The 27272-nt window shown below is 39.6% G+C and overlaps 1 protein-coding gene across 1 annotated transcript; it reads left to right on the forward strand.

Moving 5' to 3' along the window:
* Window positions 1-1649: 1649 nt before the first annotated feature.
* Window positions 1650-26780, forward strand: ATSEC20 (Sec20 family protein). The gene is made up of 8 exons (XM_010265681.3): window positions 1650-1870; window positions 2964-3261; window positions 3478-3547; window positions 3980-4035; window positions 24839-24914; window positions 25015-25051; window positions 25759-25873; window positions 25966-26780. The coding sequence occupies exons 2-8, from the start codon at window positions 2978-2980 to the stop codon at window positions 26204-26206; spliced, it is 879 nt and encodes a 292-aa protein (XP_010263983.1). The 5' UTR covers window positions 1650-1870; window positions 2964-2977; the 3' UTR covers window positions 26207-26780.
* Window positions 26781-27272: the final 492 nt, after the last annotated feature.

The following is a 27272-nucleotide window of genomic DNA, read 5'->3' on the forward strand; positions in this document are numbered from 1 at the left end:
TAGCTGCTCTGAGCCGCTTCATGTCCAAGTCGATAGACCGCTGCCTACCTTTCTTTAAAGCAATTAAAAGCAAAGGGTTTGAATGGACCCAAGATTGCCAGCTCGCGTTTGACGAGCTCAAAAAGTACCTCGCTAGCATACCGGTCTTAACCCGGCCCAAGGAGGGCGATGTTTTAGAGCTATACCTCTCAGCAAGTGACGGAGTGGTCAGCTCGGTACTAATAAAAGAGGTAGATCGGGTCCAACGACCTATCTACTATGTTAGAAAGGTGTTGCAAGGAGCAGAGATGAGATATACGCAGATAGAAAAGCTGGCCTACGCACTGGTTATTGCAGCCCGAAAGCTCTGTCCGTACTTCCAAGCTCATACTGTTGTCGTCCTCACCAACAAACCTCTGAGGCAAGTTCTAATCAAGCCCGACCCCTTGAGACGGTGACACATGACATGACTCAGCACAAGTAACAGCTCAGCACCACAGCCTAACCGCGACTAAGTAACGAGCCCACAGGACAGCTCGCTGCGTCACAGCTCGCCATAGGGTGAGCTTGCTACAGCACGAGCTTGAGGACCCCCGATGTACTGAAAGGGAATACTCCAAGATAAGTCTATCCCAGCTTGCGAGCTAAGATAACCAGCTCGCTCCAACACTTAGGCAGAAAAACTACCCTAAGGGCAACCTTAAGAGGAATCACCTCGAAGTACCCCTGGGAGCTCGCTACAAGGTAGCTTGCAATAGAATAGCTCGCTACAAGGCGGCTCGCTACGAGATAGCTTGCTACTAAGCGACACGACGTTTTCAGGAAGCTTCTATCTGACAAGATCGTACCCGTCAGACTGCACCACGTCTCCTGACTGACGGTGCAGTCCCTGCTAGCCCGACAGACTGCGCCCACGTCTCTCGACAGATGGTGGTGTGTCTATCCTTTCGGGACGTGTCACTTATCCGATTGGATAGTACTCTGCAACGGTTACCTGCGCAACCCTGGTAGATAACGACTACGACAGAGGTCCAGTGGCGGTTACGCCCGATTTAACAAGAACGCCCATATTTAAGAGCCCCTTGGTCGAAGGGGAAAAGGTATCTTGAGTATCTTGAACATTTTGAATATATCCGAACTCTCTCTCTCGAGCTAATCTCGAACATTCAGTGATCTAGCGTGACCTACACTCTTAGCCATCTTTGCACTCTTTACTACTTTCTCCAGCGTTCTAACTTAAGCATTGGAGTATTCCCACCGGGCAAGTCCCCCAGGAATCCTTCACCGTCTTCATCTCAGGTACCGTCCGTCGCCAGCTAAGAGCCGGTCAGCTACCAGCTAGGAGTGCTCGGATTGCGCAACATCAAATGTCAAGAGAGATATTCCTAATACGCACAACTGTAATGGACTATAGGCAGTAGAGGTGAACAAATAATGTGTAGCAAATCCGAATCCAGAATTTCAAGAGTGCAGATATGCTACTCACACGACCTCACAGCCACAGCCTACCATCTATCTCGAACATCTCCCGTATTTATTTGTTATTATTGGGAAATGTTCGGAATGCACGGTGGGATGTATCTGTGAGGTCGATGTGAGGTGCGCTACGTAAGCAGCAGATCCCAATTGTAATTTCAATAGTACCATTCCATATATATTGGTTTCCCCCTAGTACACGGGGGTCTTTCGTGATTTGCCGGGACTACTACGTCTGTCCAGCACAGCGGCGTCCGGCAACCAGTTCTCTCTCTCTCACACAAAGACATGCAGACGCAATGAGATTCATTCAACAGCGAGAAGGGTTTCGCCCCAAATAATACCGAATCCATTTGCAGCTTTGGGCGCTCAACAAAGAAAAAGACAACCATCAACGCGGTTACATTGGAGAGAGGTACCATTCCATTCCTTTCTTTCGGTTCCCTTCTTCCCTTACTCTGCACCCCTGTAAGGCTGTAACATCTTGAAAGTTTGCCCTTTGAATTTTTAATTCTTGCTTTTGATTCACCAATTGAGAAAAAAAAAACATTGTCTTTGATTCATGGCTGTATCACTAAAAATGATCTGCTTTACCCAAAAAAGGGTTTGAAGTGCTTTGCTCAAAACTAGAAATGAAAATAAGTTTCAAATTGAAACTCACGGTTCAGTTTAAAGGTTAAAGGTCTCATATATCTTTTTTCTTTTACCTGATCTCTTACCAAAAAAAAGTCTGAATATGATAATTGTACTAGTTCTAAATAAAACACCACCAAATTGATTTGGCTTTGGTGTTCTTGGAATTTTACTTAACCTGGAAAACAAGTCTGAATTCGGGTCCCTGGTGGGGGAACCCGTCTCCATTGGGGTCGGGGATGGAGGATCTGTTTTCTCATCGGCCGACGGGGATTGGGGATGGGGATGGGAGTATAGTCCTCGCCCTGTTGTTGCTATTTCTAGATCTTGTAGATGCTTGTTGGGTAAAATTATGATCCAATTTTAATGGATCTTTCACTAGAAATAGGAAAAGGGAGAATCTCAAATTTGAAAGATAAAAAAAAAGGAGAATTTGAATGAACATAACTTCCGGGTCTTTTTTTCTATTCTCTCTTAAAATCTAAATGCTAGTTTGTCTCATGCTTCTACCGATAGTGATTATAACCATGTGATCATGATCGTTAATTTCAATAGGCAGGAAAAACTTGTAATTTGATGTTTAGAATCATCTGAATGACGGGACACTTTTGCTTGTGCCCAATCCAAGATAGGGCATGACATTTTGGACGATATGGATTGATGACCACATATAGTCTATCACATGTATGTTATTCACATTGAAGAACAAGTTTATGCCTTTTCTTTGGTTTATGGTAGTTGGGACTTGGAAATTTGTTCAGTGTTTTAGGGTTCCTTGTCTGTGGACTTTTCCTCTGTTATAAATTATTTACTTTTATCTTTATGGAGTTGTCATTAGATTCTGCTAACTCTCTGTCCTGGTAAATGTCTGTCAGTGCCATCAGATATCATGGACGAAGTTGTACAGGCTGTTGAGAAGGTTAAAAAAGAGTGGGACGAGACATTTGAACGAGCCCAAAAGCATGTTAAAGCAGTTGAGGAATATGGTAAATCAGGAACTGGTAGTAACAAAGGGAATTCTCTTCCAAGACTAAATGGCCTTGCACAGGATGAGTTGGCTTTACTTAGATCTTTTCAGTTTAGACTTGATCTTCTTGCCCCACAGCTGCCCACTGAAGAAGAAATACTATCTGCTCAATCAACATTAGAATATTGGAAGATTCAATATCAGAGGTCCGTATCTTCCTCTTCTTCTGTCTTTCATGCAAGGCTCAATCTCAAGTATTGGACCTTTGAGCTGCCTGGATTTTATATTTTCAATATTCTGTTTTTTTTCTCCACCTGTTTCCAAATATTTATCTGGGAATATTTTATTATGGGTCTCTTGTGTTGAAGCTTGTTAAAGACTTGGTTTCCTTTCTCATGATGCTTGTTTTCCTGTGTGATCAGTTTGCATTTGGGCCTAAGGAATGCCAATTTGAAAGCACAGGCCAATGTAAGGAAAGCTGCTCAGGCAGAGGTAATATACTTCCTTTATCTGAATTTTTGATAGATTTGTCTATGTAGAAATGCAAGTTTATTCTTTAGGAGATTTAATTGGGTACTTCTTTACCTCATGATTTTGGGTGTTCTTTTTTCCTCTCAGCAACTTTATGCAGTGTTGATAACTTAAATTTGCCCAGAGGAAAAACCTTTCCTTTTCCTGGTTTGGGCAGATGAGTTTTCTGAGAAATAGAACTTGGCTAGGTTGTTGAAATTTAGTTTTAGGATTCCTGTAACAGATGATTTGGTGTCTTTTGTAATTTCATAACATAGATCCATGGTGCTTAGAAACCAAGTCTGTGGGTTTCTGGGTTGTAATTAGATTTTTGATGATGTTGGGCATTTCTTTCTTTTACTGTTTACCTTCTTGACTATTCCCAGTCCTGACATTTGATTTGGATGATGACAGAGGGAACTTCTTTTAGGAGGTGGAGGAGAGTCCACAATTCGCCGGCGAAATTTGCAGTATGTATTATGATCTGTTTGTGTGAGGAGATCTTTCCATAAAGATGAAATATTGGAGAACTTGAGCATGCTATACTTATACTAGGGACTTACATAGCTGATGTTTATCTCTAGTCTGATGCATATGTTCTTGTAAGAAACTTTATTGAGTGTACTATTGTACCTGTGCTGTTAAACAGAATATGTTTTTTTTTCTTCTTTTATTTATCTGCATTATACTTGTTGTATGACCCTTTCTTGCTGGATCTCTTTTAACTGGCAGGCACAGATATTAAACATCAATGATGTGGCCCATGTGGGACAAGTAGACTGATCTATGAAGAACTTATGATGTATGCCAATACTGATCCAGAAACCATATCCTGCATGGCTAGATTAGGTCAACACACCACTTGGTGACTAAATTTAATGTATGACAATCCTACATATAGACTGTAATCATTCATGGAGAGTGGGAGACGAGAGAGAGAGAAAGAGAAGGAGAGGAAGATACGATTGAGAGGAAAAGAAAAAACTATCTCTGGCTGCCGTCAGTTCATTATTTATATTAACTTAATAAAAAGAATAGAAATTACAAGTATGCCCCTGACGGCACACCCTAGAAACAAACTAATAAAAAAGAAGGAAAAATAACTAATTGACAGTATCTTAAGAGGACAACATACTAACAACAACTATAAAGTAACAATTAAATAAGCCTTACAACACTCCCCCTCAAGTTGGGCTGAATATGTCTATCATGCCCAGCTTGTCACATAACTCATTGTGCCGCGAGTATGGAAGCCCTTTTGTGAGGACATCAGCGAGTTGTTCCTTGGAATTGACATAAGGGATGCAAATTTCTCTTTTTCCAATTTTTCCCTTATGAAGTGTTTGTCCACCTCAATGTGCTTGGTCCTCTCATGTAGGACAGGGTTGCTGGCGATGTTTATGGCTGCCTTGTTGTCACAGTAAAGAGACATAGGATTATGAACAACAATTCCAAGCTCTCCTAGAAGATTTTTTAGCCAAAGGACTTAAGCCACCCCATGTGCCATAGCTCTATATTCAGCTTCAGCACTTGACCTTGCTACCACACTTTGTTTCTTGCTTTTCCAGGTCACTAGGTTTCCTCCCACAAATGTGCAATACTCACTCGTGGACTTTCTGTCATCCAAAGCACCTGCCCAATCAGCATCTGTAAAGACTTCTACATTTAGGTGATTATGTTTACTGAATAGTAGACCTGTTCTAGGATATTTTTTCAAGTATCTAAGAACTCTCTCTGTTGCCTTCATGTGGTTTCTTAGGAGAGTGCATGAATTGGCTTAGAACCCCAACTGAATAGGCAATGTCTGGACGGGTCATGGACAAATAAATCAGCTTTCCCACTAACCTTTGGAACTGTTTCACATCTTTCAGAGGTTCACCATCATAGTCACCCAACTTGTGGTCAACATCCATGGGAGTATCTGCTGGCCTTGCACCTAATTTGCCTGTGTCCTGTAATAGATCAAGGGTGTATTTCCTTTGAGAGATAAAGATACCCTTTTCTGAGCGGGCGACTTCAATTCCAAAGAAATACTTTAGGGGACCTAGATCTTTCACTTCAAATTTAGATGCAAGGAATTGTTTCAATTTTTGTATTTCTGAACTCCAACTTCCTATAATGATGATATCATCCACATACACTATCAATACAACAACCTATTCCTGACATCTCTTCACAAAGAGTGTATGATCAGACTGACATTGTTTGAAGCCCATATGCTGAACTGCCATGTGAAACTTACTGAACCAAGCTTTGGAAGATTGTTTTAAACCATAAAGAGACTTTCGCAGCTTGTACACCTTATTTTCACTTCCCTTGGCACAGAATCCAGGGGGTTGAACCATGTATACTTCCTCCTCTAAGTCACCATTCAGAAAATCATTCTTTATGTCCAGTTAATGCAATTCCCAGTCAAGATTAACAGCTAATGACAGGAGAACCCTAATTGAGTTCATCTTAGCTACTGGAGCAAAAGTCTTAACATATTCAACCCTGTACAGTTGAGTGTACCCTTTGGCTACTAATTTTGCTTTGTACCTTTCAACTGTTCCGTCTACCTTGTGTTTAACAGTAAACACCCACTTACACCCCACGGGGTCTTTCCCCTTTGGAAGATCCACCAATTCCCAAGTTTGATTTTTGTGAAGAGCATTAATCTCTTCCTTCATGGCATCTGTCCATTCGGGGCATTTTAAGGCTTCTACAACGTTTCTGGAAACAGGGATGCAATCAACTACAGATAGAAAGGCTTGGTATGAGGGGGAAATGTGATCATAGGAGACAAAATGGGTAATGGGGTGTCTGGTAGTGCATGACCTGACTCCCTTTTGTTGAGCAATAGGAATGTCAAGGTCATCCACAGTAGGAGTAGGGGTATCAATAGGTGCAACAGGGATTGGACTTGCCTCCTGGAAGTCTAATGGTGTCGGTTGCTCAATGTTTGGCTGCTCCACATCTCTATCACATTGCTGATCTCTACGATGTGAACGTTGGAAGACACGAAAGGGAGCAAGGTCCGGAATAGAAGGAAGAGAGACTTTGCGGATTTGAACCTGCTTCTCCTCTTCCACACTACTACTCTCCCCCTGAGGAGAAGTAGTGAAGAATGGCTCAGACTCAAAGAAGGACAGATCCATGACACAAAAAACTTATGACTAATGGGATCAAAGCACCGATACCCTTTTTGAGAGGAGGGATACCCCAGAAAGATACAAGGAATGGACCGAGGGTCTAACTTACCTCGAGACGGAGACAAATCATGGACAAAGGCACGACAACCAAAAACTCTCATGAGAATGGAAAATAAAGGGGACTGAGGGAACAACAACTTATGAGAGGCCATGTAGTTCAGCACTTTGGAGGGCATGCAATTGATGATATAAGCAGCTGCAAGTATAGCATTCATCCAAAACCTTTTTGGAACATTCATGTGTAACATCATCCCGCGAGCTACCTCAAGGAGGTGTCTGTTTTTTCTTTCTGCAACACCATTTTGTTGTGGTGTTCTGGCGCATGAGCTCCTATGAATAGATCCGTGGGAGACAAAGAACTCATTGAGCTCACCATGGAAGTATTCTTTTGCATTGTCGGATTGGAAGATCTGTATTTCAACATGAAACTGCGTAAATACCATCCTCTGGAAGTATTTCACAATCTTTGGAAATTCGTCTCTACTATGCATAGGGAATAACCCATGTATAGCGAGAGTAGTCATTGATCAATGTGATAAAGTACTTATATCCGCCCTCAGAGATTACATTAGTAGGCCCCCATACATCAGAATACACAACATGAAAAAGAACACTTGATCTTTTATTATTTGAGTGAAAAGTTCTACATTGTTTGCTCAATTGACACGTTTGACACTGGAACTCTGACACTGAACATGACTTAAATAAAACCGGAAACAAAGACTTTACTATTTCAAAAGAAACATGACCTAATCGACTATGCCACAAAAAAATTTGACTTATTTAACTGACTATGTGACTCTGAGGATGACACCGAGAGACCAACTTTGTTGTCGAGAATGTAGAGACCATCCACTAGGCTCCCTCTACCAATCGTCCTCCCAGAAGTTAGGTCCTGAAAAACACATGAGCTAGGAAAAAAAGGTTACACTACAGTTTAAAGAGCTTGTGATACTACTAATTGAAAGCAAATTTATAGGAAGTTGAGGGACATGCAATACACAATTCAGGTTAAGGCCATGGGGAAGAGATATTGATCCTTGGCCTGCAATGGAGGAAAATGAGCCATCTGCAAGTCTCACTTTATCCCTTCTTGACAAAAGGCTATAAGTCTATAGCCTGAAATAAGTTCGGCTTACCGGTCATGTGGTTAGAGGCCCCTGAGTCAATGATCCAAGGGGAACCTGTGGGAGTGACATGGAATGCAGAAGCCGTATTACCTGATGTAGATGCAAATGAAGTAGAGGGAGTACCAGTGACTGAGCTATCCATTTGTTGCAAAGCCCTACCATAAGACTCCAGGTGTTCTCTGAAGGAATTCATTATATCTTCCTTGGGGTCAGAATTATTAAGGTGGTCCCGGGTAGTACCGACAACCTGAGTATCTTGGGTTGCCACATGTGCTACATTCTGTGCTGTGTTCATCTTCTTCTGACCTTGACCTTTACCCTATTCTTGGTTCTTTACTGCCCACTTGGGTTTCCCGTGAATGTCCCAACATGTGTCACGTGTATGCCGTGAACGCCGACAGTGGGTACAAAACAACTTGTCTTTATTATCCACCTTCTTAGTGTCACTTTTCTTCCCCGTGGAGTTATTATTCATTGCAGCCAAAGCATCTTGTTGCTCCCCCTCAGCTATAACCATCACACTCCGCCTACTTTCTTCCGATTGAACAAGGGAGTATTCCTCGTGAACCGATGGTAACTCTTTGTTTCCTAGGATCTAAATTCTCAAAGGTTCATAGGCAGGGTTCAGTCTCAACAAGAAGGCAAACACACGCTGCTGAGAAACCAACTTCCTGTAGGCCTTAGCATCGTCATCATGCTTCCACTCTATAGCCTGATAATGATCTAATTCTTTCCATATGGAAGTAAGGGCTGAATAATAGGAAGACAAACTACAATTTCCTTGTTTACAGGTTGAAGATTCAGCTTGTAACTGGTAAACTTTGGCATAATGCCTTTGCTCAGAATAGGTAGTTTTGGCCTGTTCCCAGATCTCACTAGCGGTGTCTGCCCACATAAAGTTCTTCTTCACATCAGGTTCCATGGCTGCAAGGAGTCAAGACATCACCATACTGTTTTCTTGGTCCCACCTATCATGTTCAGCTGTCTCACTCTTGGGTTCTTTCACCCTTCCATTTATGTAACTAGCTTTTCCCCTTAACATTACATAAAGTTTTACACTTTTAGCCCACTTCAGGTAGTTTAGACCATTTAAAGGGGTAATGGGCATGAGAAACATCATGTTTTCACCTCCCATACCAGCTATGTTGCGGGTCGGTGTAACCCCCGATGAAGTTGATTTATAATAGATGCAAATCAGTCCTCAAATTTTAGGTGTAAATTTGAAGATTAGAAGAAAGGAAGAAGAGAAGTAAGAGCAGCAAGAGAAGAAGATGGCGAAAAGAGAAGGAAAGAGAAGAAGAAGTCGAAATCAGTTCTCCCTTCTCCTCTAACCCTTTTTATTAAGTATTAAAATAGAGTGATGACAAGTATGCCCTTAAGTGGGCGGCCAGCTAGGCAGTAACATAAAGAGATTAAACAAAGGGAAATAACAGGCCCATTAAGAGAGGCCCATTAGCCAACAATAAAATAAAAGATATTACAAGAGAAGATGCTAGGGTCCATTCGGCCCAGTCTCTTTACACTCCCCTTCAAGCTGAGTATAGATGTCAATCATGCCCAGCTTGCTTAAATAGTGTGTCATTTTCCCTCTTGGAACTCCCTTGGTCAATATATCAGCCAGTTGCTCTTCTGATGTGATGAATGGCAAACAAACTTCCCCTGAGGAAACTCTTTCCCTTATAAAATGTCTATCAACCTCAATGTGCTTTGTTCTGTCATGTTGAACAGGATTATGTGCAATGTTGATAGCAGCTTGGTTGTTACAATAGAGCATCATTGGCTTCTTGTAGTCCACCCCCAATTCTTCTAGAAGGGATCGTAGCCACAATAATTCTGACACACCATGTGCCATTGCCCTGTATTCTGCTTCAGCTGAGGATCTAGCAACTATAGACTGTTTCTTACTCCTCCATGACACAATGTTCCCAACAACCAGAGCACAATAACCCGAGGTGGATCTCCTATCATCAATACATCTTGCCTAATCAGCATCAGTGAAAGCTTCCAGCTTCATGTGTCCATGTTTAGCAAATAGAATACCTTTCCCTGGAGTACCTTTGAAGTAACACAGAACCCTTTCTGTAGCATCTAAATGAGTATCTCTGGGAGAATGAATAAATTGACTAATAACACTTACTGCATAGGAAATATCTGGCTGAGTCATGCAAAGGTATAACAACTTCCCAAGCGGTCTCTGAAACACCCCCTTATCAGATAAAAGCTCACCATCTGTAGCAGAAAGCTTATGATTAGGATCAATAGGAGTGGAGATTGGTTTAGCTCCAAGTTTACCAGTCTCAGCAAGGAGATCAAAGACATATTTACGCTGAGAAATGAAGATACCATCCTTAGATCTAACAACTTCAATGCCCAAAAAATATCGTAGATCTCTCAAATCCTTGATTTCAAATTCAGAGTTGAGAAATCCTTTCAGTTTACTGACCTCTTCAGTGTCATTACCCGTGACCACAATATCATCAACATAAACAATCAAGAAGGTCACCAGAGAGCCATTTCTCTTCAAAAACAAAGTATGATCAGATTGAGTTTGAGTGTAGCCAAATGAGACAAGAACAGCCCGAAACCTTTCAAACCAAGCCCGAGGAGACTGTTTAAGACCATAAATAGATTTCTGCAGTTTACACACCTTGCCTTGCATTTCCTTCCCATACACCCCTGGAGGTAGAGACATATGGACCTCTTCATGCAGGTTTCCATTCAAGAAGGCATTTTTAACATCAAACTGGTGTAGGGGCTAGTCAAAAGTAGCAGCTAGAGATAACAGAACCCTGACTGAGGTCATCTTAGCTACAGGAGCAAATGTCTCAAGATAGTCAATACCATACATTTGAGTGTAGCCCTTAGCAACCAACCGAGCCTTAAACCTCTCAATAGAGCCATCAGAGTGATATTTAATGGTAAACACCCATTTACAATCCATTGGTTCCTTCCCTTCAGGCAAGTCAATAATATCCCAGGTATGGTTCTTATGCAAAACATCCAGTTCGGCCATCATAGCATCCCTCCATTCAGCTTGAGATAAGGCTTCTGGTACAGGCCTGGGTATCACATGGGAAGAAACAGATGCAAGAAAGGAGTAGTAGGAAGGGGAGAGAAGGCTATAAGACAGGTGTTTTGAGATACAATGGGCTGTACACTTCCGCTTGCCCTTGCGGAGAGCAATAGGAAGGTCAAGGTCTAGGAAAGCCGGAGATGGGTCAATAGAAGGCTGACATGTTACCTCAGGGATGATGGGAGAAGCAAGAGGCTCTTTTGAAGGAGTGGAAACAACCTGCCCATGTTTGAATCTCTGCCTTTGGTACCACCTTTGGAGAACAGAAGGAGAAGGTATAGTAGGAGAATGAGGTGGAAGAGGAGGAGAAATATCAGAGGTAGGTCCAGTGGGAGAAGTGGACACCTTATGATAGGACTCACACGGAATGGGAATAGGAACCGTTAGAGACATAGCAAAGGGCTCTTTAGATTTCTCCCCCTCAGGAGGAATGCTAAAGAAAGGAGTCGACTCAGCAAAGGTGACATCCCGAGCTACAAAGTGAGTGCCACGAACTGGATCAAAGCAGCAATATCCCTTCTGTGTGGAAGCATATCCCAGAAAAACACATTTATGAGCCTTAGGTTCAAACTTGTGCCTTTGATGACTCTGAATATGCACATAGCAAGTGCACCCAAAAACATGGAGAGGAAGAGAAAAAGTATCCTCATCTAGGAAGAGAAGACTAAAGGGGGTTTTAAAGCCAAGGACCCGGGAGGGCATACGGTTGATAAAAAAAGTAGCAGTAAGAACAACATCTCCCCAAAATTTTATAGGAACATGGGATGCAAACAAGAGGGATTTGGCAACTTCAACCACATGTTTGTTCCTCCTTTTCGCCACCCCATTTTGTTATGGAGTGTAGGAACAAGAACTTTGATGAATAACCCCAAAAGTTTCAAAATAGGTGGAGAGGGTTCTCTCAAAATACTCATTAGCATTATCAGAACGGAATATTTTGATACGGGTGTTAAACTGAGTGATGATGAGTTCATGAAATTTTTGCACAATAGCTGGTACTTCATCCCTGGATTTCATGAGATAAATCCAAGTGTAATGCGAATAGTCATCAATAAAAAGGATAAAGAACCTATAACCCCCCTAGTTGGCATATGATATGGCCCCCACACGTCAGAGTGAACAATATGGAAAGCAGAAAGAGATCTTTTATTGCTTACTGAATAGGAATGTCTACAATGCTTTGCCAGTTCACACGATTCACAATGAAGACTCGATAAAGACACTCTCTTAAACATATTTGGATACAAATGGCTCAAATAAGAAAATGACAAATGACCAAATCGAAGGTGACAACAAAATTTTGTTAACAGACTCTGACAAAACTGACTCTAAGGCAACTCCATGAGGTGGTTCCAAAGCTCGATCCGGTGTGTCTAGCAAGTATATTCCGTTTGCCTCATGGCCACTCCTAATCATCCTCTGAAACTGCAGGTCCTGAAAAACACAATGAGTGGGAAAGAAGGTTATATTGCAATTCATGGATTTAGTTAAGCTGCTAACAGATAAAAGATTTGTGTTATGTTTAGGGACATGAAGGACAGAGGATAAATAAAGGGTGTCAGAGGGCTTTACATCTCCTTTACCAGAGATGGGAGCAAGAGACCCATCAGCAAGGGATATTTTCTCTTTTCCAGAGAGAAGGTGGTATGAGCAGAAGAGATTAGATAGGCTGGTCATATGGTTTGATGCACCGGAATCAATAATCCATGGGACTTTATGATTACTTGAAACTGAAGCAAGATTTGCAGAAGCATGAATACTTGAGTGAGCAAATGCTGATGAAGATGATGTGTTGTTGGAAGGGTGAGTTGAAGAAACCATAGCTTCCAAGTGATTTAGGAGCCTCCCATACTTTTCAAAATCCGCCTTCATTGCTGCCAACTGCTCAATGGTGGATTTCTCCTCACTCTCCTTATTTCCCTCTTCAGGTACTATAGCAGCATTAGCTGTCTTAGATTTTCCTGCCTGACTACCCTTCTTAGAGCTGTTGTTATTCTTAAACCTTTCAGGGAGAAGTCCAAGATGAAGCTTCCAGCAAGTGTCCTTTGTGTGCCTCGGTTTCTTGCAATATTCACATATCTGCTCATTTTTCTCAGTAGGGCCCTTTGGCTTTATTCCAGCATGTGCAAAATGTTTTGTAGGTGGACCCTACAACTGAACCTGTTGCCTACTCTCCTCACTAATTATCATAGCATATGCCTGTGAAAGAGTAACCTCATCTCTGGCCAAGATATTTTGCCTAATGATCTCAAACTCAAGGTCCAATGAGAAATTCAAACACCCTATTTCTCTCCACCAACTTTCTATACATTTCAACATCATTCTTACTCTCCCATACAACTGTCTCCATAACATCAATTTCCTGCCATAGGGATTTCAGTATAGAGTAGTAGATTGCTACACTCTTCTCCCCCTGTCTTAGGTTCTTCACATCACTTTTCAACTTATATACTCTGGCTACATTCAATTTCTGTGAATAGTTCTCAGTAACATTGTCCCATATCTCCTTAGCCGAAGACATTCAGAGATAGTGCTGATTTATATGAGGTTGCATAGAATTGATCAGCCATCATATAACAGTATAGTTCTCTTGCATCCATTTTTCAAATTTAGGGTTAGTCTCCTCGGGTTTCACTTTGCAACCATAAATTCTTATAGACTGTGCCCAAGCAAGATAATTTGTTCCATCTAGCTTGATTGTGGTTACACCAGTCAAAACGGAATCTACCGAGCCAAGGCCTGAAATCGGCACTTGCTTGAACTCACTTCCGTATGTCTCCATCAATCAAACGGAAATCAAAGAACCAGAAATTTTATCTGTATAAACTTACTTGAAGTCAAACCAGAACTCAGTTGCTTGAAAACTAGGGTTTTGCTCCGTCCAGCTGTTGGGGAGGAAGAGAGAAGATGCAGCCGCTCCTACTAGACCTTCCCAAACTCTTCCAAACCTAAACCGCCCTCCTTTAGAAGTCACAAGACACCTCCCAAGCACAGAGCGCCACACCTAAGCATCACCTTTACCTGGTACCTTCGAAAATCTCTAGTCGGCTAGGGTTTTGGGTAGCAATAGAACAACACTGCTTCTTGGCAATATCCAGCCAGATTTAAACTCTCCAAACCCTCTACCAACTAGGCCAGAGATCCTCTGTATTATAGAGAACCTATCTCTCCATACACCTGTCGGCTAAGGTTTTGGGTGTATGGGAAAAGAAGAAAGAAAAAAGAAAGAAATCGACCTGCTCTGATACCAAGATGCAAATCAGTCCTCAAATCTTAGGTGTAAATTTGAAGATTAGAAGAAAGGAAGAAGAGAAGTAAGAGCAGCAAGAGAAGAAGATGGCGAAAAGAGAAGGAAAGAGAAGAAGAAGTCGAAATCAGTTCTCCTTCTCCTCTAACCTTTTTTATTAAGTATTAAAATAGAGTGATGACAAGTATGCCCTTAAGTGGGCGGCCAGCTAGGCAGTAACATAAAGAGATTAAACAAAGAGAAATAACAGGCCCATTAAGAGAGGCTCATTAGCCAACAATAAAATAAAAGACATTACAAGAGAAGATGCTAGGGCCCATTCGGCCCAGTCTCTTTACAATAATTTGCCATAGAATACTACTGAAAACAATCCAAATCCCACACAACTACACAACAGCCACAAACAGAATGCCAACCCTCAAGAAATTTACTTCTAGGATGTGGAAAAGAAAACAAGAAACTGCTGAAATCAACTCTGTGATGGTTCAGTCATTAAACCAGCTCGGTAATCAGTCCAACACAACCAAGGCAGACATTACTATCAGTCCGACTACAGCCCATACAGTCTAACAATCCAACATTCAAACGAATGTATAGAACCAAGGGATAAGGCCTTCACACCATTGGCCAAAAAACAAAAACAAGAACACATACCCTGTCCAGCACCTGTACGAAGGTGCCAACCAGAAATTGACTTCACAGCATTGAATAGAGAAGAAAGGGAGTCTCTATCTGCATCACCCTTCTTCGACTAGAGTTTCCTTGATATTAACTCTGTGATGGTTCAGTCATCAAACCAGCTCGGTAATCAGTCCAACACAACCAAGGCAGACATTACTATCAGTCCGATTACAGCCTATACAGTCTAACAATCCAACATCCAAACGAATGTATAGAACCAAGGGATAAGGCCTTCACACCATTGGCCAAAAAACAAAAACAAGAACACATACCCTGTCCAGCACCTGTACGAAGGTGCCAACCAGAAATTGACTTCACAACATCGAACAGAGAAGAAAGGGAGTCTCTATCTGCATCGCCCTTCTTCGACTAGGGTTTCCTTGATATTACGACCAAGGAAGAACCCAAAGGAGGTGCCGCCAGTAGTCTGCTAGGGTTTCTCTGTCTTCCACGTCCAAGAATTTAAAGGAGGAAAGGAGGAGGAAGCAGGTTCAAAATAGGAAAGACCGAAATTCTTTTACAACTCAAAACCTTGTTCTGATACCATGTAATCATTCATGGAGAGTGGGAGACGAGAGAGAGAAAGAGGAGAGGAAGATACGATTGAGAGGAAAAGAAAAAACTATCTCTGGCTGCCACCAGTTCATTATTTATATTAACTTAATAAAAAGAATAGAAATTACAAGTATGCCCCTGGCGGCACACCCTAGAAACAAACTAATAAAAAAGAAGGAAAAATAACTAACTGACAGTATCTTAAGATGGCAACCTACTAACAACAACTATAAAGTAACAATTAAATAAGCCTTACAACATAGACTTTTCACATGCTGAATTTGCAGACTTAAATCTTTAAGAAAGCTCAAGATAAAAACCAGAGATCTTCAATTTGGTTGCTAGGTTATGAGATTCAATGACAGTGGTTCTAATAGCTTAAAACTTATAAGGAAAATGTTAACATTGGCTTGCTGGTATTAGAATCAGAAAAGGAGAACAGAGAGAAAAGAAAAGAGGCCAAATGGAAGAAAAGATTACTCTCTCAGTTGGCCAGATCTCTATTTATACGAAATCACTTAACTCTGAATCAAATTATAATAATATCCCCCCTTTAGTTATAAAGTAAAGACAAACCCACTCCTGTCTACTAAAAGAACAAGAATCAAACTAAAAAGAAAATATAAGGGTAAAATACTTGAAGTACCCCTAGGTTTTGTGAAATTGACTAACTGTACTACGGTTTGCAAAATGACTTAAAGTACCCTCAAGTTTTTTGACAGTAGGAAAGTTTGAAATGCCTATTTATCCTTTATTATCATTCAAATTTTCAATCACCACTAACTGATTGAGAACAATCGATTGTTTGCCATGAATGAGCCAAAATCCTCCTAATACATAGAACAGAACACACATAAATGATAAAACATGTTACAGAACAGATCTGTACTGGTTTCAGCCCTAGATTAGCAGAGAATACTAGCAGAAGAGAGAGAGAGAGAGAGAGAGAAGAGGAGAGAGAACTGGTTTGAACTAGAGAAGATGATTTCTCTAGTCGGCCAAATATTATTTATATGTTTCTGATTAAATACATAAAGACTCTTATGCCCCTAATTAAGTATGGGATGTAGTACTTAAACCTGAATATAATGGACATTACATCACACTATTAATATAAATTGAAATGATAAAATTACCCCTATGTAGCTGACTCTAACACTACCCCTAAAGCTGGTGAGTATATATCATATAGTCTCAGTTTGTCACAAATGTAATCCACTCTTCCTCGACTCAATCCCTTGGTGAACAAGTTTGCACGTTGGTTTCTTGTGTTTACATATGTAGTACTTATTACTCCACTGAGCACCCTCTCTCTCATGGAAAATTGGATTGGATGAAATGTGCATTGCAGCTTGGTTGTTACAAGAAATCTTTATGGGGCTATCAATTGTATATCCCATCTCTTGTAAAAGGTTCTTCAGTCATACTAGTTCACATGTAATGTGTGCCATGGCTCTATATTCAGCTTCTGCACTACTCCTTGTTACTACAGTCTACTTTTTACTCTTCCATGTCACCAAATTGCCTCCAAAAAAGGTACAATACCCTGTAGCGGACCTCCCGTCAAATATTGAACCAGCCCAATTACCATCTTTGTAGCTCTCTATTTCAAGATTTCCTCCTCCACTCTTATATAACAAACCATGACCTGGAGCTCCCTTCAAGTACCGAACAATCTTTAAAACTACATGAACCGACTTACTACACTGACCGCAAAAGATATATTTGGCCGAGTAATAGTTAGATAATTCAGCTTTCCTACTAGCCTCCAATACCTTCCTGGGTCCTTAAACCTCTCACCTACATCACTATGCAATTTGACATTTGGTTCCATGGGTGTTTCAGCTGGTTTGGCACCTAACAAATTTGTCTCCAACAAATCAAGGACATTCTTTTGTTGGCACAAATTAATACCATGCTTAGATCTCACTAGCTCTATCCCTAAGAAGTATTTTAACTTCCAAAGGTCCTTTGTTTGGAAGTGACCATGCAAAAATGTCTTCTATCTGTCAATTCTCAACCTGTTACTACCTGTAATGATAATGCTAGCTACCTATATCACCAACAAAATCTTCCTAGCAAACGAATCATAACTAAATACTAAATGATCAACCTGACATTGTGCTTGTCAGAAAAAAAAAAAAATAACTGGCACTGCCTCATGTCAAACTCTTTCACCATTTCACTGAATCTACTAAACCATGCACGCACGTAGATAATGTTTAAGTCCATAAATAGCCTTCTTGAGTGTGCACACCCTACCATCCTTCCCCTGAGCAACAAACCCTGGTGGTTGCTCCATATAAACCTCCTCAAGAAGGTCACCATGTAAAAAGGCATTCTTGATGTCAAGTTGAAATAGAGGCCAATCATACATTACAGCTAGCGAAATCAAAACATGGATTGAGCCAATCTTAGTAACAAGAGTAGTGTTTTAAAAGCGCAAGGCACAAAAAAAGCGCAAGAGCCAATTTGCGCCTGAGGCGCAAGGCAAAGCGTGTGCCTTTTTGAAGCAAGGCGTGGAATTACAAAAAAATTGGTAAAAAAGTTAGAAATTTCAAAAAAAAAGGCGTGGAATTACAAAATTTTAAAATAGATGTTTTAAAAAACCTATTGTCTAAAATTAAAATACATAAACATAACATGTAAAGCGTATTCAAATGAAAATTTAAAAATAAAAGCAAACATATAAAGCATTTTCAAGCATGTAAAACCCACAATCTTTTTTTTTCCTCAATTGCATTACTTCAAGTAGCTAATGTGATGTAAAACATATTGCATTCTTGATTCTATGAGTTGCCTTTGTACCACTACCTCTCCCCTCGAGGCATGCCGAAACAAGTCCATGTTAGGGTCTTGATTTTATGAGTCTTAAATTCTTAAAAGGATATTTTATTGGAATGAATGAATGAACAACATTAGCAAATAGGGAGTTCTCGGAGCTTGCCTTGGGGGTTCATTCTTTCATTCCAATAAAATATCTTCTTAAAAAGCAATTAAAGTTATAAAGTCATTATTTTTATGTGAGACATAAGAATTTAAGACCTTAATATGGACTTGTCTGGGCTTGCCTCGAGGGGTGTGGGCGTGAGCCCAAGGGCGGAGCTCTCGGCCCAGTTGTTAGGCTAAAAAAAAGCAAAAAAGCGCAGAATTTTAAAAAGGAACACACCTGGGCTGAAGTGCAAGGCGCATCAGGCATGCGCCTTTTGAAAGGGGTGCGACTAGGACTTGGGCGAGGTGCATACTCTAAAATGTGCCTCGCCTATGCACCTAGACATGCCTTTTAAATCACTGAATAGGAGAGAAGGTTTCTGTGTAGTCAATGCCATATAATTGTGAATACCCTTTTGCAATTAAACGAGCCTTCGACCACTCTACACTACCATCTAGTAAATACTTAACAGTATATAACCCACTTACAACCCACAACATTCTTGCTAGGAGGAAGAGTGGTGAGATCTCATGAATGATTATGAGCTAGAGTAGAGAGTTCTTCCATTGCTTGGCGCCATGCTGCCACCCTAGAGAGGTTAGGGCTTATTGGACATTCTTAGGGATAGAAACAAAAGATAGCAAAGAAACAAACTGCTGATGGGAGGCAAAAATGTGAGATATCGAAACATAATTAGAAATGGGATGAAGAGTGCAACTACATTTTTCATAAAGTAATGGGAAGGCCAAGGTCGAAGAGAGGGCGTGAAATCGGTGTTCAAAACAATTGTCGGATCTATTGACGGTGAAGAGATTGGAGGAGGAGTCGATACTTGTTGATGTGTATACCTTGCCTGATAGGTGGTCATTCAGCAGGAAGCTACACTAGAGACGACGACTGAGACACAACTAGAACAAGAGGGATGGGGTTCTCAACCAGAATTGGAAGTGAAGGTGGAAAAGGAGGAGAGACATCCAACCTTGAAAAGAATGGAACAAACTCAAAGTATGTAGCATCAACACAAACAAAAGAGCGTTGGGAACTGGGATTATAACATCTATACCTTTTCTTGGTTCTAGAATAGCCAAGAAAAACACACTTAGTATTTCGTGCATCTAACTTGTCCATTCCTGGCCCAAGATTATGAACAAAGCACACACACCCAAAAATCGTAGGAGTGAGAGGAAAAGTAGACAAAGTGGGAAACATGATGGAGAAGGGAGAATGACCTTCAAGGATAGACATGGGTGTCCGATTAATGAGGAAGTAGGATGTAAGTACGACATCACTCCAAAAGCATTTGGGTACATTCATATAGTGCAAAAGGGACCGAACTGTTTCCAAGAGGTGGCGGTTCTTTCTTTCAACTACCCTTTTTTGCTGAGGGGTGTAAGTACATGAGGTTTGATGAATAATACCATGTTGTTCCAAATATTTATGAAAATGTGCAAAAATATTCTCGACCATTATTGAATCGAAGGATCTTAATATGTACACCAAATTGAGTGCGAATTTCAGCATGAAACTTTTAAAAAATAGAAAACACTTAACTCATTTCTTTCATAAGATAAGCCATGTCATCCTTGAATAATTATCAACAAAAATTACAAAAATATTTGTAATATTGTATGATATTATTTTATTTGGACCCCAAATGTCTGTATGGACAAAAAAATAAGGATTTGACATACGACTATCAATCCTAGACTTAAAGGGAACATGATGGTGTTTTCCATACTGACATGACTCACATTCTAAAGTAGAAAGACTATCCAACGATGGAAGAAGTAACTTGAGTGCTTTAAGAGATGGATGACCAAGTCGACAATGCCACTGAAGGGGAGAAAGAGATGATTGAAGAGCTATTGACGAGCCACCACCATCAAGGTAATATAATCCACCAACTTCATACCATCTATCAATCTTCATCCCCATTTTGAGATACTAAGAAACACAAGAAGGGTAAAAAATGATGGAACAATTAAGAGACTTGGTTAATATACTAATAGGCATAAGGTTAAAAGGAAATTTGAGAACATATAAAACTAAGGACAAGGGTAAGGAATCTAGGTCAACATTACCAACACCATAGATAGAAGATGTGGAGCCATTAGCAAGGGTAACTGTGTGTGATGTAGAATACTGAGAAAGAGAAGAAAACACACATGGAGTCCCAGTTATATGATCAAAAGCTCTAGAATCGATAATCCAATGGGAGGATTTGGATGCCAGACAAGCCATACCTAAGTGGGCAAGGGTAGCAGATGCCAGACAAGCCAGACAAGCCATTCAATTCATTCTAAAGATTCCTCATGCTAGCATAGTTTTCAAGGCGTCAAGGCGAGGCTAGGTGACATGGGGGTGCCTTGTCGCTTAGTCGCCTAGGCGATTGATTTTTGTAAGTAAAAAATACATATCCTAAGTAGTTCCCTAGGTTTCATAACCATCTTTCCTTAATAACTATCCATAATTTTCATAAGAAAATTATGAACTGCATGTTTAAATCTAGAAAATCAACATATTTATGAGAAGAAAAAGAAGAAAGAAAGAAAATTCAAAAAATATGGGGATTGAACCCCTGTTTTTGTTATTGGAAAAGAAGAAAAGAAAAGGTGGAAGAAGAAGAAGAAGAAGAAGAAGAAGAAGAAGTGGAGGAAGAAATCTGTTGATTAGGACAAAACTTTAAGTTTTTCCCTTACTTATTGGTTCAGATTCTGAAGTCTTTGAGGGTTCAATACAGCAGTTAGCAATATTTGTGTTGATTAAACCCTAACAAATAAGAAAATAATAAAAAGAAATTAGTTTATAAACACAAAAATGAATATTTCTGTTTAAAAATGTCTATTTTATAATTATAATCTCAAAAAAGTAACAATATAAAAGTATTTTATAAGACAATATAAAAAATTCTTGGTGACTGGGCGAGGCAAGCCTCCAAGGGCGCCCACCTAGGCGTCGCCTTGACAACTATGCATGCTAGCATGATACTCAAAACTTTGATTATCTTGCTAAAGATTAAAATACTCTTGGTAAAGCTGATATACTCTGGTAGTGTTATTCAGTGATTTAAAAGGCGCGCATAGGCGCACAGGCGAGGTGCATTTTAGGGTATGCGCCTCGCCTAGGTCCTAGGAACAATCCTTGAAAAAGGCGCACGCCTAGTGCGCCTGATGCGCCTCAGCCCATGCGCCTTTTGAAAATTTGGTGCTTTTTTGCCTTTTTTGAACAAAATGGCTGGGCCGGGGGCTCCGCCCCCGGACCCCTGTGCCACACCCCCAATTTGGTAATGTTATTCATTCATTCTTAAAAGGAAAATAAAACTATAAAATCATTATTTTTTGTGTGAAAACTAAGAATTTAAGACCTAACGTGGGCTTGTTTGGGCTTGCCTCAAGGGCGTGGCACAAAACCGGCTCGTAGAATCAGGAATGTAATATGTTTTACATTACATTAGCTATGTGAAGTACTGCAATTGAGTGAAAAAAGAAATTAGAGGTTTTACATGCTTGAAAATGTTTTATATGTTTGAATTTATTTTTAAATTCTCATTTGAATATGCTTTACATCTTATGTTTATGTATTTTAATTTTAGACAATAGTTATTTTAAAACATTATTTTTAAATTTTAGTTTATATTTTTTATTAATGTTATGTTTAATATTTTTTTTGAAGTTTTTGGCATTTTGTTTGACTTTTTTGACTTTTTTATTTTTTAGCATTTTTTTTTATTTTTGCGCTTTACATAAAAAAGGTGCGTGCTCGCCTTGCGCATTGCGCCTCAAGTGCAAATTGACCCCTGTGCCTTTTTTGCGCCTTGTGCTTTTAAAACACTGGTGTTATCTTGTCCAAAGTATAACTTCTTTGCATGGTCCCAAATCTCTTTGGTTGTATTTAAGAACATAAAATTCACACTGATCTTAGTTTCCATTACTGTTCCACAACCATGTCTTAATCTGTGCATCTTCTAGTTCCCAATCACTGTAGCCCTGAGAATTAGTTGAGGGTTTTTTCCTCTTTCACATGCTTCACCTTCTTCTTAGCCCTAAGAAAGACTTACACAGATTTAGCGCAAGGTATTTAATTCTCACTATTCAACTTAATAGAGGTCATCTGCACACTGATATAATTAGGGGGAATCATAACACTAGATTTATCTTCACTGCTGTCTCCCATTGCAGCCATAAAACAAAAGCTCCACTCACTAGTACTTCACTTGCTAGCCACTACTGCACATATGTTTTCAACCCTAACTGTCACTGCAGTCCTACTGTTTCAGCACCATAGACACTCGAGTACACCAAAAACACATACCACCAGACCTGCAACTGAGTACTACCTAGTTCACACTGTATCATCCGTATAACCTACTTATTTAAACTTTACAAATAAGTCCTGCACTAATCTGATCACCCACCACCTGAAATAGCCCTCTTAGATCCATCAATTAGAGGGTTTCTACAAACCACATGAAACTACATTACACAACCAACTGGAGGCATGAAAACCTCTAAAAAGGAAAAATGACAACTCCTTTTCAGCCTTTCTGTGAAACTCCAAATGATCGATGAGATCTCTGCAGAGATCTAGGGCAAAGGACGAACCGGAAAATTCTGGGTTGACCTGAACTGTCTACAGTGGCTCTGATACTGTGTTACAGAACAGATCTATACTGGTTTCAGCCCTAGATTAGCAGAGAATACTAGCAGAAGAGAGAGAGAGAGATAGAACTGGTTTGAAGTAGAGAAGAAGATTTCTCTAGTCAGCCACATATTATTTATGTGTTTCTGATTAAATACATAGACTCTTATGCCCCTAATTAAGTATGGAACATAGTACTTAAAACCTGAACATAATAGACATTACATCAGACTATTAATATAAACTGAAATGACAAAACTACCCCTGTATAGTCGATTCTAACAAACACATTGACAGCCATGTTCCTAGACAATTTTTTTTCCCAGGTACCTAATTTTTTTCCTGAGCCCCATGAAGATGACAGCAATGATTAGTTTGTGTTCTGCTGATATCTCTGCCCATGATCCAATAGGAGATGATATTGCTAAAGAATATGCAATTGTACTGAGGGTTAGCTTTCTGACATGGTGATAATGTTTGATACAGTGATATCATATTACAATGTATGCAATTGTTTATTCTTAAGTTATTCTGCTACTTCTTTTTTGTTTATTGGAGATCCATGATAGTTGGATATCCCACACCACAGCTTGTGGCTCAGTTTTGTATAGAATAAGTTGCTTCTAATTCACATTTGTTTAATAGTTGCTAAAGTGCTTGAATGTAATCAGTCTTACAGAGAGTAAAAGAGGTGGCAGTACTACCCCTTTTTCCACTAAAGAGTTGTCACCACCACCATCCCTCCTCTTAACACCACCCGATCTATGATCTTCAAGCCACCCCCTCCTCCCCTCAAGCTCTGCGCCAGAGGGCACAGATAGGTACCCTTTTTGGCTTTCTATTCTCAGGGGTGTCACTAATGGACATATTAGTTTGGTCCAAATGACATCAATATGTATATTTTTGATAATCCCCTGTTTAGATCTGCCCACCTGTATCGATCCGCCTTTCTTTTTCCATCAATTTGCAAAACCAATCTTGTCAGAGTCAAACATTTATAGGGGGAACCTTTCTGATTCATCATGTTCATGAAGCAACTGAAATAATAGCTAGAAAACACACTAAAACAAATAAGCATGGTGTGTACGTTTTTGTTGTGGCCCCATCAAGTTTGTCTAAATTGCATAATTTTGAGCTCGTTAGTTAAGTAATTGAATGAGCTTTCAAATGGTATCAAGTCTATTATATTATAATGCCTTGGGATAAAGTGGAAGGATAAGCTACTTGGGAGAGAATGTGAAAATGATTCCAGTTGTATATAAATGATAGGTCAGACTTTGAAACAACAATGCAGAACAAATTTAAGTTGAAAATGGTAGAAGACATTAAATATTAAGTTTTGTAATTATTTAATGTAAGCATATGAGTCACATAGTATAAGATAAATATTATGCCTATCCTGCAAAATTTTTGAAAAATGTTAGTCTTTTCTACATAGGCCACAATCATGATCAAATATCCACTTATCAACTAAATACCTGTACAAGAGTTCTGTGTCATGTTGGATACTACAATTTTTTGTATAAATTCATATCTGATACCATATCCAGCTATGTCCTTGCTGTATCTGGGTAACATAATTTATCAAAGGAGTTGTAGTAATTGCACTTCATTCCATCTACTTTTGCTTCTGACAATCTTGGTTGTAAAAACTGTGTACTTTGCACATACTGCCTCAAGCATAATATTTTGGTCTTAGGCCTGCCACCATCTGTTGCTATGTGAACATGGTTATCCTATTTGTCATTTTTTTACAAGTATTATCCTATTTTTCATTCTTACTGAACATCTTAGAAAACAACTATAAAGTTACAATTTCCTCCTAGGACAAAAGCTGGAATGACATCTGCTGCAGAAAGCATCACAGAGAGTCTTCGCCGCACCCGTCAATTGATGGTTCAGGTTATGATTTGCTGTACTGTTTTAACACATCGACCCTTCGTAGTTGTTTATATTGCAACTCATGGGATAAGATTCTTACTGTGGATGTTAAATGTATCAGGAGGTGGAAAGAAGTGCAAACACATTAGTGACCTTTGGTATGTGGATTCTATGTTATAAAACAGCTTGTCAATTTCCACTGCTCCTGTTTACATCTATAGCTTTCCAGTGGAACAGCAATTCCTGCTCCTTTTAAAATGCTTATGTTGCTTTCCTTTATGATGATGTTCTGTTTGATACCTTTTTGTGCTTTCTGTAGAGAATGAAAAAGTTATATAGGATAAGACCAGTCACATAATTAATTTAGAAAGATCTAGAGTCCAGCAGGTAACTAATATTAGAAGATCTTGAATATAACAAATGTAGGAAGCCTGATCGGATAACAAATACAGGGAAAGATCAATGTTCAATTAAGTTAGAAAAGATTTTTGTTTTCTACTTTTATTCTAAAGGGGTTTTCTAATTTCCTTCCAATGAGTAATAATTGGTGAAAGGATGAGACGACAAATACTTCTGTCGAGAGAGACCTGGAGAGGCTTTTGAATTTTGTATAAAATTCTATACCAATTTGGTTTCATTGTTTCAGGTGTTTTCTTATGTACAAAAAATAAAAATTAAATATAAAAAAGAGTGTTTTTGTATATATTTGTTTATTTGCTTGCAAAGTTATCTTTGCATCCTTAAGAGAGATTTTCTGTAGTATATTCCACATCTCCAACTGAATGGTTAAAGAGGCTATGATTGTTGACAAGTTCAATGCTGGAATTAAAACTGATGATAAATGCAAATGTCATGAGTTGTTCAGAGGAATCAACCGGAGTATTAAAGAAAGCAGAAAGTGAGTACAAGGGACATCGCTCACTGCTTATGCGGACAAGAAACCTACTGTCCACAATGCAACGTCAGGATGTTATTGACAGGTAGAGAAAAGAAAAGCATTTATATTCATTTGTTTCACAACTGGATTTCGTGTGACTTAAAAATAGCTTACAATGAAGTTCTATGTGGACAGGGTGATACTTGTAGTTGGGTTTATCTTGTTCTCTTGCGCTGTTTTATACGTTGTTTCAAAACGTATTGGGCTGCTCAAGTTGCAGAGAAAACTTACTTCTGCTATCAAGGCAGGGATGATTGGACAGGGAGAAATGAGACCGGGGGATGCTGCTGAAGATGGCTTTAAAATTTTGCATGTTCATGACAATGTACTGCCCAACATAGATGTCCCATTGGAACATAGGCATGATGAATTTTGAATCTTTTTGTCAAATTAATGCAGTTTTTTCCGTTCCTATTATGTTATCTGTACACAAAGAGCCTAAATTGAGCCCTCTCATGACTAGCTTCCTAGTGTGTCTTAAGTTTGGCTGGTTTTCATTTCACTGGCATTCATTTTTCTCCTGCTGAAGATGAATATTCCCCTGTGGGACAATTATCAAAAAAAAAAAAAAAAACCTGTGGGACATCCATCCGGTCCAGTGTTAAAAGCCAGAGTGCTATTCTATACTTATTTTTTGACTGGTGAATAAAAGAAACTTTTCCATGGTTGAGCTCATCAACTCTGTTCAGCAGGCGGGTTTTGGACAGAAATAACCCAGAATTTGGAGACGTACCAGAGAATCTTGACTTTTCCTTAAAATTTGGAGGTCCCTTGTGAATGGCTTACCAATACTGGAGCTTCATGTACTAGAGTATTACATTGTTGTCTTGTTGGTAACTGGTGAGTAATTTTTTCACCATTTTCTTTGGCGAAGTTTTATGCCTGTAAGCCATCTTGAACTATGAAAATCATTCAAGCATAGGAATCATAAAGATCTTACTGGAGCTTCATGTACTGGAGTATTACATGGCACACTGCACTTGCAGGGTGAGACTAATATATGTTCGTAGGTCTTTGTTTTTACCTCTATGTCTGCAAACGGTAACACAGTTGATAATCCAAGTTCTAGTAATCATAAAGATCTTTCAAGTCTTTGGACTATTTACATTGCAGGCAGAAGTATAAAAGAAAAAAAAAAAAGGCAAATTTTTTAGACATTCCTTATGGTTTAATTAATTGACTAACTATATCCGTTTACATATTGTCTTAAGGTACCTCACGATTTTCTGACAATTGACATTGCTGTTAAATAGTAATGGAAAAACAAAATATCGAATTTACCCTCAATTGTTTTTCAAAATTTGAAAATAAAACTCATCTGATGAAAATTTTTAAGTCGGTGCAATGCTTAGCCTCAGCCCATTCCCACTTCCGGTGACTTTTTTGACTCACGGGTACTAGGTCTGAATGATGTCTCTTCAACAAAAAAAAGGGTTCTTAGT

This window comes from Nelumbo nucifera, chromosome 3 (assembly GCF_055504915.1).
Source record: "Nelumbo nucifera cultivar China Antique chromosome 3, China Antique-T2T, whole genome shotgun sequence".
NCBI classification, from domain to species: Eukaryota; Viridiplantae; Streptophyta; class Magnoliopsida; order Proteales; family Nelumbonaceae; genus Nelumbo; species Nelumbo nucifera.